The sequence below is a fragment of the Amphibalanus amphitrite genome, unplaced genomic scaffold, assembly GCF_019059575.1.
Source record: "Amphibalanus amphitrite isolate SeventyFive unplaced genomic scaffold, NRLGWU_Aamphi_draft 001144F_arrow, whole genome shotgun sequence".
NCBI lineage: Eukaryota > Metazoa > Arthropoda > Thecostraca > Balanomorpha > Balanidae > Amphibalanus > Amphibalanus amphitrite.
Genome location: NW_024882638.1, coordinates 191,297 through 210,789, shown reverse-complemented (window position 1 = coordinate 210,789; position 19,493 = coordinate 191,297). Strand labels below are relative to the sequence as shown.

Sequence of the window (19,493 nt, the reverse complement as noted above, 5' to 3'; positions counted from 1 at the left end):
TCCAGCGTGCACTCCACATCGTGGGATCACACGCTTGACGGTATCCAGACGCACGTTGTTGTTTCTCAACGCTCGGTGGCTTTGGGCCCACCCTTGTCATTTGACACCAGAGTATATGCTTTGAGCATCAGCTATGTTGGCGGTCTACTGGTTCTGACACGTAGCAGCATGCCAGATTACAATTTCTGGAGAAAAACAAACACGGAAGCCTTCGGAAATGGGATATTCTGGTGTTGTGAAGAGCAATAAACAGTAGTGTTTACCGAAAGGGGTGGGGCCATAATACTACGAGGACAGACTAAACTAATTTTTTGTCGAGTCATCCCTTCAAACTAGCAAGTGAAGCAATGATAAACATTGTCAAACGTGTGTTGATCGTTATCACTTTTTATTTGACATCTCCGAAATAACACTAGCGTGAATGTACATGAATTAGCCACAGATGCTGTGGCCCAATGGTGTGCAGCGGTCGTGTGCCGCCTGTGCCGGTATGGGGTGCCGGGCACGGACCGACCTCACTGAAAGACGAGCTGAAGCAGCGGTCAGCGTCGCCGCCGCCGCCGGCCGCCGGCCGGGCGCGCAGAGTCGCCCTGTCGTACGGCTCGCAGCTTAGCTCTCAGATCACCAGCGAACGACCCTGCCTGGGGGAGGAGGGGGGGGGGGGGGCGGAGGTCACACACCCGCCCACCACAAACAAACGCCGCGGCTGGGTCGTGTCTGGTCTGTGTCAGTTACAGGAGGCTGGCGCTGTCACTCGCCAGTCATAAAACACGCCGTATATATTTAATTTAATTTGTAACTGGTGAGGACACTAAACCTGACATGTCAACCAAACAGCACGGCTCATGAGCATTCCAAGAATGGGAAGCTTCAGAGAAACCACTCGTTTTTTTTACAAATTAATAAAAAAATATAGTTGCATCATTGTTGTGCGTGCACCTAAATTTCCTACTTTGATGTATTCAAAGTGCATGCAATAGTTACAATACATAAAATCATATACCAGTATAACGCCTTTCGGGGCGACTAACGGAGCGAGCGAGAGAGTGGGCCTTGCACGTGCGAAATTGCGAGGGGCCATCTCCAACTGATTTGTGCACGACACACTACTAACCGGTCTCTAACGATGTGCCAAATTTCAGCACAATCGGCCCAGCCGTTCTCGAGATCTGGAAGCGGCACCCTACACGTGCGCACGTGGAAAATGGGTCCCAACTGACTTTTGCACGGCACCCTAACCGGTCCCTAATTGTGTACCAAATTTGAGCGCAATCGGTCGAGCCGTTCTCGAGATCTGGAAACGACCCCTGCACGTGCGCACGTGCAGCAGCACCCAAACTCTGGCACATGGATATACAGTGCCTATTGGGTGCCTACCTACATGCCAACTTTCAGCGCAATCGGCTAAGTAGTTACCATAAGCGTAACTTTATATCTCTTTGTGGGTGCTCAAGCACCCCCAATCCTGAGCTCAGCACCCCCTGCCTTCTTAAAGCACCCCCAGCCTCCTCAAAACATTCCCAGCTGACTCAAGGCCCTCAATAATCAGAATGTCCATCTCCTAGTACTGTAATGAGCCCAGTGAATCATGCAAATACTATGCTTACTCAATTCAGTGACTAAGAGAATATACATTGAATAAATCACCACAAATTAAGATGCATGATATTTGTGTTAACATTACATCTGATATTATCAGGGGCCCGGGAACGATTTTCAAGTTGGGGGGGGGGGGGGGCGAGCCTAAAATACCTGACATGATGCATATAAAACAGTTCGATGTACCTCATCACGGAGGCCCTGCGAGGCCCTGCGGCGCCATTTGACCGCTGAGGGTTAACGATGGCCATATTTCTACTCAGAAGGGCCCTGTGGGGCTCTTTAGAGCACCTCATGGGCCCTAAATAGCCACACTAAGGTCTCCATAAGGGCCCCACGCCGACTTCTGAGGGCCTCTTGCGGCTTTTAAGGACACCTCGGTGGTCTCCAAAGGCCCGTTAAGCCTGAAACAGACTCTTTCCGCAGTCAGGAAATCGCATGCGAGAGCCTATTCAAATACATGGAAGCACGCTCGCATCAATCGCACGCACCTCCCGCGAGCGATTGATGCGAGAGGAATTACAATGTTTTTGAATAGGCTCTCGCATGCGATTTCCTGAACGCGGAAAGAGTCTGCTTCAGCCTTTACTGGCCTCTGAGAGGTCTTACCGGCCAATGAGGGAAAGTTCTAGGGACTTTTCCCACCTGTGATGGTCCCACACTTATTTTTCTGAGGGCCCCATAACGACAACTGTGGGGGCCCTCATCGGTGCCTATGAGGGCCCACACCGGTGTCTCTGAGGGTTTCACACCCCCAACTGAGTTTCTACACCAGTGCCTATTAAAGCCCTATATCGGCGGCTCTGAGGACCCAACAGTCAACACCTGTGCATCTAAAGGCCACCCACTGGTGACTTGAGGGCACCACAACGGTGACCCTGAGGGCCCCACCGGCGTCTGACAGTACCATGCCGGTCTCTTAGGACCCCGCAGGACTTCTTCTGCCGGCCTAATAAGGACCCCTTGCCGGTCACTGAGACCCCCTGCCGGCTTGTACCTAGAGAGTTCGTGTCAGCAGCTCTAAAGGCCCCACACCCGTCTGTAACGGCTCTACACCAGCGTCTATGAGGGCCCGGAGCAACGCCTGTAAGAAGGACCCTCATCGGCGCCTCTGAGAGAATCACACTAGCACCTCTGATCGCCCACACCGGCACCTGCATGGCGGCCCCACACCGGTGCCTCCCTTACCGGCGGCTCTGAAGGCCCTACGCCGGTGATTCTGAGGATGCCACCGATAACTGAAGGCACCACACAAGCCCTTAGTGTAGCTGAGCTTTAATCCCATACCGGCCCTTCGAGGGCGCCACGTCAGTGCACTCATTGCCCCACACCCCTCCCTCACACCCGGAGCGGGTAAACTGTGTTATACCTATAGCAACGATTTTACCACCGTTGTACGTTATGTATTTCTCAAAGTTGACTCAAAATGGTCCAGTACAAAACCTGGCCTGCCAAACTTATGGCCAAGGTCAGGCCCAAACACGTTTTGGGCAATCAATCTCAGTCCATGACTCCATTCTTCGGCAACTACGGTGCAAGGCCGATACTGTAGAAACTTGCAATTTGTACCCTTGACCTGACCTTGACCTTGACCTCAAACTTTAAATTAAGTGCATGTTTTTAGCTATCGTGATGAGATCTTTCGATTGGCGTTTGAATTTTCCAAATCGGACCAATAGTTCGGGAGATAACAGGGGGGTAAAATTTATCTTCCCCAGCCCCACGCGTTCGGCTGGAGAGTGGAGACCCCAGCCCCGCGCGGGTTAATGCATTGGGTGAGCCAAAATTGTTTTACAGTGGCGCTATTAAAACAAGCTCTCGAACCGATTTAACATCATTTCTTGCATGATGCCTAATGGCTACAGTAAAAAAGAACAGCTAAAAAAATACTACAAAAACTATGGAATGCCAGGCCTTTCTGAAAGCTATTGAGCACCCCCAATGATTTTTGGAAAACTACACCCATGGTAGTTACCCAGATATTGCAACAATTACAAAACTTACACCTCTTCGTTTTGCACGTGGCACGTGCGTAAGGGGTCACCCACATGCATCGGGAATAGTTCAATACTTGGTAGAAGGAATGAAGCTACTCTACAAAAATTACCGCATGTAAATCGGTCAAGTGGTTGCTGAGATATAAGCCTCGCAAAAGCGTCCGCACGGCCGGCCGGCCGACCGGCCGACCGGCCGCTCATACTCAGAAATTTCCGTTAATCTAAGGAAAGACTCCGCTCGCTTCGCTCGTTCCGTAACAAGTGACAGAGAAAATGGCATGCACCTAGACTACAGCAGGCTGACGCTACGCTCGCCCCCAGGACCAGTGTCAGGGTTTCCTCACCTGTTTGTCGGCACCTGGCCCAGCAGCCGGCGGCCGGCCGGCCCCACTGCGGCGGCGGCGCCGACGGCCGGTCTGCCCCGGTCCCGGCGCGCCGCTGGTCGAGCGCCGCGCATCCGTCATGGCGCGCACCAGGATGTCGGGCCGGGGCAGCAGGTGGGCCGGCGGCCGCGGCCGGTCCGTCACGCGCACCGTGCTGGCCACGGCCGGCGCCGGCCGTCCCTCGGCCTCTCCGTCCGAGTCGTCAGCGGCAGACGAGCGCCGGACGGCCGACCGCGGCCCGCGCGCCCCGCCCTCCGCCGTCCGCGGCCGACCGCCATGCCGGGCCTGCACACAGCGAGCACAGACAGCGGGCTCAGTGCGGCTACACCGCATACAACGAGTACATAACGAGCAGGACCACAGCACGAATGCGTCTCAAACCAATAAAACTGAGCAACGAACACTTGGCATTTCTAACCATGACAAATATATACAAATATCATAGTTATAGGCTGATTACAACACAGGCAGGCGTGGACATTGACTTCCACTGACACTTCATGGCTCCCACTGACTCGGTTCTGACTCCACTGACCTGTTTTGGGTCCCACTTACCCGTCCTGGCTGTCATTTACCCACCCTGGCTCCCATGTCTGGCTTCCACTGACTCGGTCCTGGCTCCCACTTTTCTGTCCTGGCTCCCACTGATCCCCTGGCTCCCATTGACTCGATCATGGCTCCCGTTGACTCGTTTTTGGCTCCCATTGACTCGATCCTGACTCCCACTGACTCGATCCTGGCTCCCACTGACTCGATCCTGGCTCCCACTGACTCGATCCTGGCTCCCACTGACTCGATCCTGGCTCCCATTGACTCGGTTCTGGCACCAACTGATCCATCCTGACTCCCATTGACCCGCTCCTCCTCCTCCTCACTAACCCGCTCGGAGGACCGTCCAGCCGGCGGGAACGTCGACTCCTCTCGCAGGTTGATGATCCGTCCTCCGGCGGCGGCGGTGGTCGGTACATCGTGCGGTGGCGGTACTCTTGGAGGGCCTGTGGCAGCGGACGGCGCGCCGGTGAGGACAGCAGTCAGATACATAAATGGAACAGCAGACTACTATGGACGTCAAACCCCTTGAGACCCCACTTTTTTGCGATAATTTTTAAATGCGTCAACTCTCGTTGACAATATTCTGGCAATGTGTGTTTCAGAACCTGCCGAAACTTTTATTACTAAGGTATTTTGACGCCAAACGATTATGAAAGGTACTTCTCATTCACTCGTAATGTTAAATTTCACGGAACGAATCTGCTGTTTGGGTAGAGGCTACGCGCTCATGAGGCGGAGCCACGTAATGACGTCAGCGCTAAGCTCCGCCCTACCCCTCCGGCGCTCCTTGCCCGGCGACCGGTCACTCGCGTCTCTCGCTCCATTCAGGCTTGATGGTGGGCGGTAGTTGGTAGCGGTAGCGGGCGCTGGTAGATTGCATTTAGGGCAGCTGGCGCTGGTGGCGGGGCTCGAGTGTGGCCGAGCGCAAGCCTCTGCCCGGGCCCGAATTGACCTTAGCATTACGAGTGAATGAGAAGTACCTTCCATAATCGTTTGGCGTCAAAATACCTTAGTAATAAAAGTTTCGGCAGGTTCTGAAACATACATTGCCATAATATTGTCAACGAAATTTGACGCTTTAAAAATTATCGCAAAAAAGTGGGGTCTCAAGGGGTTTGACGTTCATAGTAGTCGACAGGGGCATAAATGGAGCAGCGAAAAACGGACAGACAGACAATCTACAAATGCCAAAAGACCCAACCATACACCTGAAAAGTGTTTACCTATAGAACGTTTCCCGATGACACAACCCGGCTATGTCCAGTCCCGAGACCCGTGATACACCTACACACCCAGACCCGGTCAGGAGGGTAGTCAGAATTACACCCCGTCGCAGGGGCAGATGGCAGCACTCACCGTTACCGTTCGAGCGGGCCCGGTTCGAAGGCCCGTCATCAGTTGACAGGAACGAGATGCGCGGATGACGCCGCCGCCGGCCTGCCGCGCCGTCACTGTCGGCAGAGCTGGCCCCGTCGCGCGCGGGCGGCTCGGCGACTTTGGAGCCTCGACTGGGTGATCCCTTCGACCTGGGCTGTGTTGGAGAGACCGACCGACTGGAGCCGGACGTGTCACGGGACTTGGATCGCCCAGAACTGGAAGAATCACGTGACCTAGACCGGTCTGACCCGGACGTACCACTCGACACGGATCGGCGAGACTTCGATGTGTTACTTGATTCAGATCGAGACCTGGATGAGTTACTTGATTCAGATCGAGACCTGGATGTATCACGTAACTGGGACCGTTTAGACCTGGATTTGTCACGTAACTGGGACCGTTTAGCTCTGGATTTGTCACGTGACTGAGATCGTTTGGATCTGGAATTGTCATGTGACTGGGATCGTTTGGATCTGGACGTGTCACGTGACTCAGATCGAGACCTGGATGTATCACGTGACTCAGATTGTCGAGATTTTAAGCTGTCTCGTGACTTGGATCGTCGAGGCCCTGAAGGATCACGTGACCGAGACCGTTCAGATCCGGACGTGCCACGTGACTCGGACCGTCGCGATTTGGACGAATCACGTGATCTGGACTGTCTGGAGACGGCTGAAGCGGCGGCGGCAGTCTCCGAGCCCTGATGTGCCGGAGAGTTACTCGAGTTGGAATGGCGAGACGGCGATTCATCTGGGCGCGGTTGACAGTCACGAGGAAGGCCATTTGTACTGGCATCGTTAGACCCCGGCTCTGACTGGCGGTCCGGTGTCGTCGATTTTCGATCTGGTGACGCCGGCTGACGGTCTGGTGACGTCGGCTGACGGTCTGGTGACGTCGGCTGACGGTCTGGTGACGTCGGCTGACGGTCTGGTGACGTCGATTTACGGTCTGGTGATGTCGATTTACGGTCTGGTGCCGCCTCTTGCCGGTCCGGTGAGGCCGACTGCTGAACAGGGCTCCCCTGCTCCGGCGGTGGGTCGAGACGTATTTTCTTCTCCGCTGGCTGCTCCTCAGGCGGTAGCGAGCGTTTGTCAGCACTGCGGCCAGAGCCGGGTGCTGCGACCGGTCTCCTGCCTCCACTGCTGGCTGCTCTCTCTGAAATGGCAGGCATTTTAATAACATTTTAGCATAGCATTAAAACTTGACGATTTTCCCTGGATGTTCAACACTATGAATCAAGACTGATTTACATGTGCTATTAGTGCTATTATTAGTTTCCTCAGAGTAGTATTAGTGCCAAAAAAATAACAAAAGGACAGTCAGATGCCTATTATTTTCACATTCATTATTTTCATGTTCATTGAAATTTCCAATAACCTTGCAAACAAACCTTTTGCCTGCATGCTCATAGTCTGAAGTCTCCCAAGGATCTGAGCCAGCCATTCCACAAAAGCAGTTGTCTTCCCTTGTAGGAAAAGCACAAGATCATTTTCCATTTGCTCTTTAGACTTCTTGTTGACCACCAACACCATAATGTAGTCAGGTAAGGCATCATCTGAAATATAGATTATTCTGTAACTTCCTGGTACATCAGCATTGTCATGTGCCTCAGTAAGTACCTATCTATGTAGCAGGGTAAACATGTAAACACTTTGGTCATTTACCACTTAGGTAGGTACCCACTTTGTAAGATTTACATGGTCACAAAATTAGGTAGTAGTAAAGCAGACATCACACTCGCTTTTTCCAACCAGAGGCACTGTAGGTTAGGTTGTAGGTTGTAGGTTTAAGGTAGCAGGTTTTAGCTTGTAGGTTGTAGGTAGTTTGTACGTAACTGGTAACTGGTAAGGTTAGGTCAGGATTGGTTAGGTTCGGTTTAGTTTTATTAGAAAGCATCTTTGGGTAAAGTGCCTCTCCTTGGTTGGAAAAACAACTGTGATGCCTGTTTTATGACTACCCAATATTAGACAATAGAAACCTAGGTAAAGCAAGGCATTGGTACCAAACTGAGCCTAGTGACCTGAACACCAGCATAACATATTAATCAAGGTTTTGTGAGCTGGATAAAAGCATGAAACAATTTGTCGTTTCTTGGCCATGAACTGTTCTGCCGTACTTCACTTGATTTAACTTGAAAATCACCTTAACCCGGATGGCGGTCACAACTTACCAACAGTTACGCCGAGCTCGAGAAGCTTCGCCTGAATCGCTTTCTTAATTTTCTGACTGACTTCCGACCTAAGTCCCTCCATGTCAGCGGTATATAGGACCTTATTGTCAACAGTGATTCACAATATCAATGCCAAGGCAAGCAAATATAACCTAAAATGAACCTACATGCAAAGGATGCAAAATTGCCAGCGTCCCGCCTTTGATCCCGCGTGTAAGTACAATGACAAGGCGCACACAAAAGTCTGCTCAATTTGTTCTTAATTTGTTCTGCACCCTGTGCAAAAACTGCTCATGCTAGAATGGAGAATGAGAAAGGAATGAGGTGTTAATTGTAAAAAAGTAAAAGTACCCGCAAGATAGGTGTTGAATAACTATTCTTAAGAATCAGGAACAGTTTTGGAAATTGGAGTGGGTGTTTTCAAAAAAGAAATATTGGCATTATCTAAAATAAATGCATTTTTTCCATGTTGACGTGTGCGTGAAGTTGGTCTTCATTTTAAGCTGGTAGCGTTTTTTGAACAGACTCTGTATACAAACTCAAAAATGGCGATCGTATGACATTAGTGGTGCGTTGGGCAGATTGGGTGATTTTGGGCGATATATTGGTGGATACCTCTTATACGGCCTTGGTGGATACGGATATTTGGATATTATTACAGCGTGGTTGCTGATATTTTCAATTTGTGGGTTGTGGTGGAGAATGGAGATGGCAAAATAATCGTTTTACAAATTGATTTCAGTACCTAATGAGTCCCGCCTGTCCCGTAGCTCAGTTGGTAGAGCATTGGACTCCCGGTAGTCAAGGCCCTAAATACAAGGTTGCACGGACTTATTTCTACTAAACCTACCAGAATATAGTTTCACGGTTGATTATTTAAATAATTATTCAATCCAAATTTCTTTATTATTATCTCGTAATCATTTATAAGCAATTTTATAAATCAACTTTCAATTTGCTTGCCTTTTACTAGCAAAATAACTTTTCTAGTATTGGGTCAACATAGTGGTGTAGCAGTAGGAACCACATCTGGCAAAACCCCAATGCCTACATACAGCAGAAAAGCAGCCACCAGGTGTCGCCACAGTCGCCACTTGGTCGCCACACAGATGTCGCGCGCGTCGCCAATCGCCACACTACCGATTTCCATAAGGACGCATATGTACGGATATGTATAGGAAAGTCGCCCTTAAGGATTACGCTTACATCCTTTGCTTATGAGGTCGGTGGTTGGAAATTGGGAGGGGCTCAGCTATTTTCGACCACGGATATGCCTTTATCACATGATGAGGAACATGCTGATAAGCGTTTTATGCGTCATAACAGCACAAAAGTATTTTTAATCATTTTTCAAAAATAGCCGTTCTGCCGTATCTTTCAGTGCAAGGTGCCGTCGGTCATCCCCGACGTGACGTCACGCAGGGAATTTGCCAGATTTTCCTACTAGACTTCGACACCCCCTGCCGGTAGTGAGAGCCCGGGTTCGAGACGCCCCGGCGCTCGATATTTGAGACTCCTGACGGGGATGGTCTGCGGTTGGTGGGAGCAGCCGCAGCCAGTTGAAGTCAGTTGAGTGGGGCAGGCCGTGTCCGGCTTTGAAGGGCACGTTAAACTTTGGCATCTAAATTCTCCCGATACCCGGAATTGCGCGATCGGACGGTAGGGATCGGGGTCTACGCAACAAGCTCTGCTTAGCGTGGGCTCCGGCTCTGTCAATCCGTCCATTCAAACATTCGAGCTAAATTTATAAAAAAAAAATGAGCACGTTCATTGTATCACAATCACCCTTGGATTATTCGAAAGGGGAAATTGCCTGACTAATTGTAATGGCTTGAAATTACGAAGTGTTGTTGAAGTTGAGTTGCATTTGGATTGGATGGTAGCTCAATGCAGCTACAACTAAACAGCTCAATCTTATACAATTCAATGGGAATGTATACAACTCCAGTTCACTAAAGTGAGCTTAAATTTCAGCTGCCCCACTGGACCTTGCATTCGGCCTTCGGGTACCAGTTTTCAACTTGAACTCATAGGCGGCGGAACGGGGAGGGCACCAGGGCACCATGCCCCCTTTGATTTTGGCATGTTAACATTAGCCCTATGGGCGTTGCATGGAAAAAATGGGACCAAAAGTCGGCAGTGCCCCCCTTAATTGAAGGTGTTCCGCGGCCGCCGCTACTGCTTGAACTGTAACTCCAACTGGAGTGTCTACTGTCTTCAGTGTTCAAAATCCATCCTATGATTTTATTAGCAACATGCTTCCATGGTCATGAGTGTGAACTTTCTGAAATACCACTTAACTTCACTATCACTCAAAATTTGACTTATGGGGTGTACTGTGATGTACTATGTATCAGTATTACATGTGCACTGCACTAGCCACCTACAAGTTGTCTTCTTAATTCATATTGTTCTTACCTATTTCAGTCAAACAGCTCTTGATGGCTGATCAGGAGATTTCATTGTAGATGCTGTTCTCACCAATGTCAATATGAGATGTGATAAGTTAATGGCAGTTTGAATGTCACTATTTGTGAGCAAGGATTCTTGAAACTTGAAGACACTGTCATGGGGTTGAAAAACTCAGGTTTGCCGACCTTCACCTGCATGATAAATCCAGTGAGGGACACAGTCTTGCTGGTTAATTCAATTTTAGCCTACCTGGCAAACTGCTAAATAGGTATGCCCCAATGTTGTCATTGGACAGGCTCTGCTGAAGTGATGATAGTTGCTATTCATCCCTATGTGATGGTGCCACATGAGTTGATGATATTTTGGTGTGATCTTTTCCACAGCTGAACAACATGAACAAGGAATAATAAGCTAGAAAAGGAAACTGCTGATTTCGATGATCTTCAATATTTCAGTGTTAAAGCCTTTAATTGTACATATACTGTCCATTTAGTTTTCTTCAGAATGAGCAGAATAAGGCTTATACAGTTGGGAAGTAGTTGCCTTTCCAAGGCTAATTTTCAAAACATATGCAGTTCAGGATTCAAGGTAAGTGGTATACCTACCTAACTATAAATCAGGGTTACACACCTTTTTATTTGGTCCATTGCTCCAATAAGTTTTGCACCTGAGGGAAAATTGAATTAACCTGCTTCCCTTTCTCCCATATGTGAGGCATTCACAGCACTGTCTTTACTGTAGTGTGTTTGACTAGGATGCCAATATTTGTGTGACCCTTGACCTTGATGTGACGGTCGGTGTGCGTCATCAGGCGCCGGCGGCGCGCGGCCTGCAGGTGCCGGCGGACCCCACCCGGCGCCAGCGGCCCGACCTGCTCTACTCGCGACTGGAGCTCGAGCTGCGGGCTCACGATCCGGCCGTGCTCGACTCGTACGTGACGTTCCTGCAGCAGGCGGCGCGGCACCTGGGCGTTACCACCGGCAAACTGTGAGTGACGTAACCCCCACTCCAACCCCCTTCTGCCCTGGTTAGTCTCTCTCTGGACCAGTAGACATGACCGTGATGCTTAGCCACTAGTTCTTCAATTAAATAGTCTTCCGCAGTCGGTAGTACGTTGCACAGACACCTTTCATTACCTAGAAAATACATAAGTGCATAAGTTACGAATATTCGTTGACAGACCGATTTACCTAAGTTAACGACGCTTATTATTGCAACAGTCTATTTGATACTTCATATATTTTGACACGACATCTATTATCCAGCCCATAGTAATAATTCATATTTACCTTGCCTTGTCTTTATGTGGTGACCAGTATCACTGTTTGCTGTGTGTGTCAGTGGTCGTTTGGTAGGTGAGCGGGGTGAAGTCTCGCGCTGCTGAGACCGCTGCTGCGGCCGCTGACGGCCCGGGCTGACTGTGATCATGTATGCATGAACTCTGCTGGACGGTGCCGGCCGAGGATGGGTGCCTCGTGGCTCGGGCGCCAGACTCGAGCGGAGCCACCCGTTGTCGGAAAAGTTAGAGCCGTTGGCGTCGTCCGCACTGGCTCGAACTCTCCAGTGGTATTGATCACACGGCCAAATCGGAGGATCGGCCCCGCATTGGGTTACCATATTTAAATGTCTGGATGTTCAGGCACAGAGTTCTCGCTGCCGCGTTCCCGTTCCGCGTTCCCCGTAACAAATCTATGGTGGTAAAAGACTCTGTATCCACAATTGGGAAATTTGAACTACTATGCCTTGCAGCGGGTGGATCACAGCGTAAGGACGCCGGAGTGGCGCCATCGTCCACCTACTGCGGTTTCGCCAATGATGCCAACAAGGCTCTTAATCAGTGTAACACTCAACCTAAAACATCTTGTTTCTCGCACAACATACAAAGACTAGGCGCTTCACGAGCTGACATTGCTGAAGACAGTGCGTCTCCTCATGGGTCAGCCGGCGACCATGTGCATCGTTTGCGGTTTGTCTGCTGTCACATAAATAAGAGCAGTCACTAGCCAGGGCCGTTCGCTATCTGTTTTGGACGTTCTTCCAGGTCTGATGATGATGATGAACGGCGGTTGGCGTCCACCACTATTTATCGACTGTTGAACATAACTCGTCCAGCCTCCTGGGCAAAAGCCTGTATTATTTTGTTAATTTGCAGCCTTATTTTGTTCGTTTTCACTACCATTAGGGAAGCGATAACATATAATGGACCCATATTATTTATTGGCAAAGTAAATCAGACTGAACGACGTGGAAACAGTTCCTTTTGCTGTTCACATCGTAGCAAATCGTCATAGTTAGTCTGTCTCCACTTATAACGGTCGTACCCCCATCACCAATCACAACTAAATTTGCCAATGTAATTTTATAAAAAAGTTATGCGAAGGACTCATAATTGACCGGGTCATACCCCGAGTTTTCCCTCCATTATTGAAGAGAGATATGCGATGTGTGCATTCTGATAACCGTATTAATTACTAAAGTTGCAAAGCGACCCCCTAAAGTGATCGGGCCTCGGCAGGGGGTTTACTTTTTTCATTTTCACCCGCAGTGACTGAACGATGAAAACTGCCTTTAGTGACTGTCTTTAGTGACATTGTGATGTAGTTATTGCTCACATTTATGGAGTCAATGTTTGTTAAGCCTGTATAGTGTGTGACGAGCCCGCCTCTGCCGCCAGGTGGGAGCCGCCGCGTCACTACCAGCGACTCTCGCTGCTCAAATCGGTGCACATTTTCGCCAAGCACAAGGTGCAGTACGAGGCGCGCACCTATTTCCGCGTACTGGAGCTGCTCCGACTGACGGGCAGCACTGCCGACACCTACCTCGAGTACACACAGCGGATGCTGCCGGAGGGTATCGCCATGAAGGTCTCACGGGTCAGTCAGCGACAGAATCGGTTATTACCTGTGCCTTCCATCAGAGAGCAGTGTCCCTGGCTTTTTATTATTTGTGCAATCGAAAGTCGAAACCCATTCAGACATGATATTCAACACAATTTATCAGACATCGGGAACTCGCTCGCGCTTGTTCAAAGGTTTCCCAATTTGATGTTTTTTTTTACATTTATTCAGATAATGCTACTAAGTTTTGATAAGTCAGTAGCAATGATAAGAATACGCTTGTAAACCATTCACGTTCATTTTCCGACTATTAATCTTAAGAAAAATTACCACTTCCCGACCCGTGTGGTTCGTGCTGGGAGCGCGGCTACTGTACTGTAGACCGTGGACGGGTCGACATGATGGGTGGGTGGCCCGGAGGAGAGTGATTGGTGGTTTACGGCTCTGAGGAGCGGTAGTCTTGCCACGGTGGTTGGCTCTGACCAGTGGTCTCACGGCTCAGTGAGGCTCGCCGCCGCGGTGGGGGTGGAAATCCCCGTCAGCGCCGCTCCATTTGTCACCGTGTTTGATCGAAGAAGTCAATGGCTCGGACAACACTCGCGGCCACTGATCGATGCTAATGCGGCCATTTCGGGCCAGTGACGACACCAAATCGCCGCCAGAACCGCTTATGGCGTCTAACCGGCACTGTAGATCAGTGGTTCAAATAAACCACTGCCTTAATCTCTTCGCGCGCTCTTATCAGTTTGTTATAGTCTGCGGGTGCTTCAAACTGCTGCTTTACGAGTTTCTAGGACAGCAGATATTAAACCAGCGGAATAAGTATACGACTCCGAAAACCCAGCATTTAGGGTCATTAGGTTTAAAGACAAAACGCAACGTGTGATAACCTTGGATTTTTTTTTTAATTTTAATTTGTGTCATTTTTCAGGCTCTATTAAAATAGAGATTGCATGCGGCAGTCGACAATTGAAAACATTCGATCGACGGCATTAGAGGCTGAGACGAGAGGAGAAATATTGGACATGGAATATCATGCATATTGCATGTTTTGTTGGTGTTATTTGTGTCCTGTTACGGCACACCGCCATCCGGCCCCCGGGACCGGCGCTCTGTCAACATGTGCTCCACTTCAGCTCCGTCTCGCCGTGTAGCGCTGCTCCCAGCACGCCCGGCCGTGCCGCGCCGAATACAGAAGAGGGTCGGCCGATTGATCGGCACCCGTCGCGCCGGCACGCTAACGCGAGTCGACACTAAGTGGCCAATGTGTCGGCCTGGCGGCGCGACTGGCCAGCCCCTCCTCGGGCCGCGGCTGGGAGCGACTGGCCTCTCCTCGGGCAGAGCTCGAGGGGCCGGTCCTGTGCCAAGACTGGGCCGGTCCCGTGCCGCGATGTGTCACCGCTACCCACTGACCCCTGACTGACGACTGACCCCTGACTGACCCACTGACGACCCCTAGCTGACCCCCTGACTGACCCACTGACGACCCCTAGCTGACCCCCTGACTGACCCACTGACGACCCCTAGCTGACCCCCTGACTGACCCCTGACTGACCACTGATGACCCCTAGCTGACCACTGATGACCCCTGACTGACCCCTGACTGACCCACTAGCTGACCCCCTGGCTAACCCCGGACCGTGTTTCCCCAGCACGCTCGAGAGAGTCTACCGGAGCATCTCAGTCAACGACCAGACCAATCCGAATCGGACGGAAAATCGGCATAGCGCAGAGAACGGAACGCCAGTGCGACCCACTAGTCCCCGCAGTCACATTGGTGCAGTGCGATAACGCGTGAACTGATAGTTTTGGCGAGTGGGTTTGCGTGTGTGGGTTTCGACAGAACGGACACATCGATGTGAGTGATGACGATCGTGAATGAATGATTAGGATAGTCAGGAGGAAGACCTGTTTTGAATTGAACTGTATGCCACTATTAGAAATAAAACAGAGTACTTTGTAATGTTTTTGTTTTCGTATGTGCTGATTTCAGCCATAGCTTATATTATGCTCTCCACTCTTGAAGCTAAGATTCGCCGAACCTATCGGTTTTCTCCACTTTTCGGTCCAGGGGGCCGGGTACTCCCATTCGGCCTGTTTTTCTCCTCGTCGAGCGTTACGAAAAAGCGCATGTGCAACGTTACGTGACGCAGAGACTAATGTCCGATTTTAACCCTCGCATGTGTGCGGCGTTTGCCAGCTTCTAATGTGTAGGGGGGGGGGGGGTCGGTTGGACCCCCCCTTGCCGTTTGGCCCCTGATCGAGCTAGAGCTTCGCGGAAAAAACGAGCGTGTTGCCCGTGACGAGAGGAAGCCGATGATACCCAATTTTAAGGTCCTAGGCCATTGGTTGACCTTCCAGGTCAGGTCAATGACCCAAAGTCGGGAAAATCGGGACCTGTTAGAAAGTCGTAAAGTGTGGCTGCTAAGGGATTTTTCGGGGTGCTGATCACGAATATCGTGTTAGTTTTGATCAGAGATGATGTCTTTAAGCATTTAGACCAGGTCGGGTCAGGTCAGGTCAGGTCAACTAGTAGGCGTCGTGACGGGTATTCGTAGTACGTGTCAACCGCCTCTGACAGCTTCGTAACATGTTACGAAGGCACCAAAACTACTTCGTAAATGTTCAAATGGTTGCTAAATTCGAATTCAGCTCCAAAAACTAGCCTAGAAACATGTACAGCTCGAAAAAGTGAACCGAGGTCACCCGAGGTCACCAAAGGTCAATGACCTGACCTGACCTTCAGGTGACCTTGACACCCACCCTAATGCATGGAAGCAACATCAAATCACATGTTTGAACGTTTGAAACCACGAAAAGCTTATAAGTAAGCTTATAAGTTCAACCGGGAAATTTTTCCCTCGGCCGGAATGGTGTCACGCAAGGTCGAGATAGGCGGCAAGGTAATGGTGAGGGTGACATGGATAATGATATTCACATGTACGGTAAGCACACAATAAACCTGGCATTGGAACGGATTATGATGAAAACAGCACATTTGTCGACCAAAATTGGCTTGACCTTACCTGAAGTAGGGCAGGTGCGTGCAGTGCAGACTGCAGCTTTTTGTAAATTGTAAAAAGGCACAAAGCCACTATACTTCCAGTTCCAATGGATTAACTTCCAAAACCCAGCGCTTCGTGGAGTATGTATAAGTGATGTCGTTGGTTTGAAGTAGCCGTTTTGGTCGATGGACGGGTCATGTCGCCGCGGTTGGACGGTGTGTGACCGGCAGGGGGCAGGGCGGACGCGCCGGGTCGTCGGAGTCGTCGGAGCGGCATCCGTCGGCAGTGACGGCTGCGGACGGTGCGGCGTGGGGTGCGTGAGGGTCCGTGTGGGCTTGTGTTGCCGGTTGGGGACTAGTTAGTCCTCGACTGGCCGAACTGGTGCGTTACCCTTGCTGATTGTGAGTCGGAGGTGCTGCTGGTGCCGACAGACTGAGCTGTCCAACCCGTCTCACGCGTCAAGGTACGACGTTATTTAGATCGCGCGCTGGTGGGTGAGGGGAGGGGGTGTGAGGTGTCCGTGAACACCTCTGTACGGTTTTCCGGGAACATCTCGAAAACTTGGGGCGTGGGGTGCCGCCTTTTTATACGCCACATGAATGTAAATATGTCCTTTTCGCATGTGAATGTAAATTATAAGTAAATAAAGACCCAGGGTCCTTCAACGGCAGCCGGCAGGTCACCAGGTCATTCCAATGCTTGCGACAGCTACATTGAGTGGATGATTGCCTTGTCAATTAAGGTCGTTGATCGGTGTGACGTTCGGTTGAATGAATGTCAGGCATATGTATTTCGGATTTTACATATGCTATTAGAGACCTAGGGTCAGATCAACCTTACGAACAGTCGAGGTAAGAAGTGAATGGCGGAAAATGATTGCAGCTGTTTTGCACAACATTGCCACCAGACACCATTTAGTATTCGAAGTTCGCCATCAGTTCTTCGGCAGAAACAGGAAAAACTTTGTATAGCCTTTTTCAGAAACACTATGCTCACCGATACATATTGACATATAGATATGTAATGTGACCTTTTCAGGCCAAGTCATGAGTTTGACCTTCAGTGAAATGTTTGGCTAGCCTGTCTCAGATTTGATGTCTCGTGAGGTTGATGAATTATGGTTCATTCGACGGTTTCGACGAGAAAATACGATGGTGGGCGAATCAATTATGTACGCACCTACCGGCTTTATGGCAAATGTTTTGGATTAAAGTTTCACAAAAACGTCAAAAGTATTGACCGTTTTTGCTGCTAGTTGCTGGAAGCGTTGCCATTGGTCAGCACTAGGGAGTTAGACATTTTAGCGGAAGAGCTTTGAGAGAACTATCGTATGCCGTATTTCCGCGGCGCCGTATATTCTTTATGTATGTACTTTTAAAACTGACTGTACGTTCACTTAGGGATAATGTGCCGCAGACGATTGGACAAACAATGTCGAAATATGAAAATTTCACCTTCGATGAATTCTGGTCACCTGACCAGAATTCATCGAAACCATGCCTAAAACAACCAAAGTAATTAATTCATACTTTTCGACGCTCTTTCGAACGGCGCTTACTGCGTGTTGCTACAGGGCTCATAGAGCATTTCTATAAATTTGCTTCTGGAATATGTTGGAACTAGCATCAGTAAGCTGTGAACTGCGCTGTGCCGTGACCTGCAACCAAGTCATCGCATTTCGATATGTGAGGGCTGGCTGACATTTGAGTGTCGTCGCCACGCCGTGCGTCCACCGCGACCTCAGCATGGCAAGTGGCGGCGTTTATGGCAGAGGGGTTCCGCTAGCTCATGCGGAGGTTCCGTCAGACCCTCTTCCATCCACCGATTAGGAACTTTGGGCTGATCAGGAGCATTTTTATTTGAATTTTCTACCTTTCTGCCAGCCTAACCTAGCCAGTCCGACCTGATTTACCGAAACCATCTGGCCTGGAACGGCGACGACTACGAATAACCGCAGGCGGTACCCATCGATATCAAACAGCAAGCCTCGAGGCGCGGCTAGAACCGGGCCCAGTCGCCTGCATAAAGGTCTCTATAAGTGGCTAGCGTCGGGCGAGGCTCCGAGAACAAATGGTTTACGTGTGAACGTCAATCAACAGACGTCGTGTATATGAAAAATACGTTTTTGTCTCGGAAAAAACGAAACCAACTTACCTACTTTTATGGTTGCTCATGCCCCTAATACCTGAAAGGCAAACAAAGCTTCTTTAACCCGTTCTTATACCTACCTGTAATGCTCGGTAAGTGTGGACGTGTGGTGTCCGTAAAATGTGGCCAAAGACAAAATGCCCCAGGAGATTCGATTGTCGCTGGTTGTTGCGGGGCAAGTCGATTTGTCAGGTCGGTGCTTTGGATTTGTCATTCTCTCCCAAGCCATAACAAAAGGCATTTAACGATCTCGACTGCTGAGCGTACGTAGATTCTTCAATCCGTTTTGGTAAATATCAGAGAACTGCGTTTCCATTATGCCTAGTTCATCAGAAGCGAGATGGGCTGCAATTTAAAATCATCGAGCGGAGACTCTAATGTAGATTGCGGAACCGGCACGCATCGAACCGACATCCAATCAGATCCAATTCAATCCAAATGAGCCTTTCCGTTGCTAAACTGTGGAAAGTTGCCAGTTTTGCGAAGGCTTCTCTTCATAAATCGAGATTGTGGCGAAATGAAGAGAGCGGAGTCTATCTGAAATCCCACTTAACCCCACAGATATCCCATTACTATGAATAGAACTGCCAACTACTCAAATTGCATTGTTGCATTAACGAGCTGCAGAGTTGATGGATATCTGCTGCAGATTTTCCTCATGACCCTAATACCTGAAAAAAACTGAAGAGACAAGTATGATTAAGCTGGCACAGGATACCAGAAAAAGAGACATATAACATTTGACAGTTAAAGCCAGCTAATTGTATTATGTAGATAGGGCAGAAACATGGAGACGCTGAACCCAGGAAGACCTCGCAGCCGGCAGCTGCAATCTACCGAAACTATTGTACTCACCCGTACTGTACGACGTAGTGCCTAATATAATAAAGCAGCTATATGCCTACCTTATTTTTTACCAAACGTAGTAAACACAGACACTAGATCAGAGTATCTCATGTGCCATTTTTGTTACTCTCGCCAATCATATGGTCCGTGTCATTCTTGTTAGTTTG

At 49.7% G+C, this 19,493-nt stretch overlaps 2 protein-coding genes across 5 annotated transcripts; one reads left to right on the top strand and one right to left on the bottom strand.

Moving 5' to 3' along the window:
• Positions 1 to 371: 371 nt before the first annotated feature.
• On the bottom strand, positions 372 to 8,365 carry LOC122370561 (zinc finger CCCH domain-containing protein 14-like). The gene is made up of 6 exons (XM_043346242.1): positions 8,079 to 8,365; positions 7,299 to 7,463; positions 5,888 to 7,063; positions 4,859 to 4,974; positions 3,941 to 4,264; positions 372 to 641 (listed from the first exon to the last, which is right to left on the bottom strand). Exons 1-6 carry the CDS (start codon positions 8,158 to 8,160, stop codon positions 543 to 545), a joined length of 1,962 nt encoding a protein of 653 aa, XP_043202177.1. The 5' UTR covers positions 8,161 to 8,365; the 3' UTR covers positions 372 to 542.
• A 301-nt stretch (positions 8,366 to 8,666) lies between these two features.
• LOC122370562 (28S ribosomal protein S10, mitochondrial-like) lies at positions 8,667 to 15,290 on the top strand. Of its 4 annotated transcripts, none has more exons than XM_043346245.1 (5): positions 8,667 to 8,685; positions 10,874 to 11,078; positions 11,302 to 11,477; positions 13,165 to 13,363; positions 14,980 to 15,290. In XM_043346245.1, the coding sequence occupies exons 2-5, from the start codon at positions 10,995 to 10,997 to the stop codon at positions 15,052 to 15,054; spliced, it is 534 nt and encodes a 177-aa protein (XP_043202180.1). In that variant the 5' UTR covers positions 8,667 to 8,685; positions 10,874 to 10,994; the 3' UTR covers positions 15,055 to 15,290. The 4 variants fall into 4 exon arrangements, with proteins under 4 accessions (XP_043202180.1, XP_043202178.1, XP_043202179.1 ...); XM_043346243.1 differs by lacking the exon at positions 8,667 to 8,685 and adding an exon at positions 8,723 to 8,763; XM_043346244.1 differs by lacking the exon at positions 8,667 to 8,685 and adding an exon at positions 9,613 to 9,642.
• Positions 15,291 to 19,493: the final 4,203 nt, after the last annotated feature.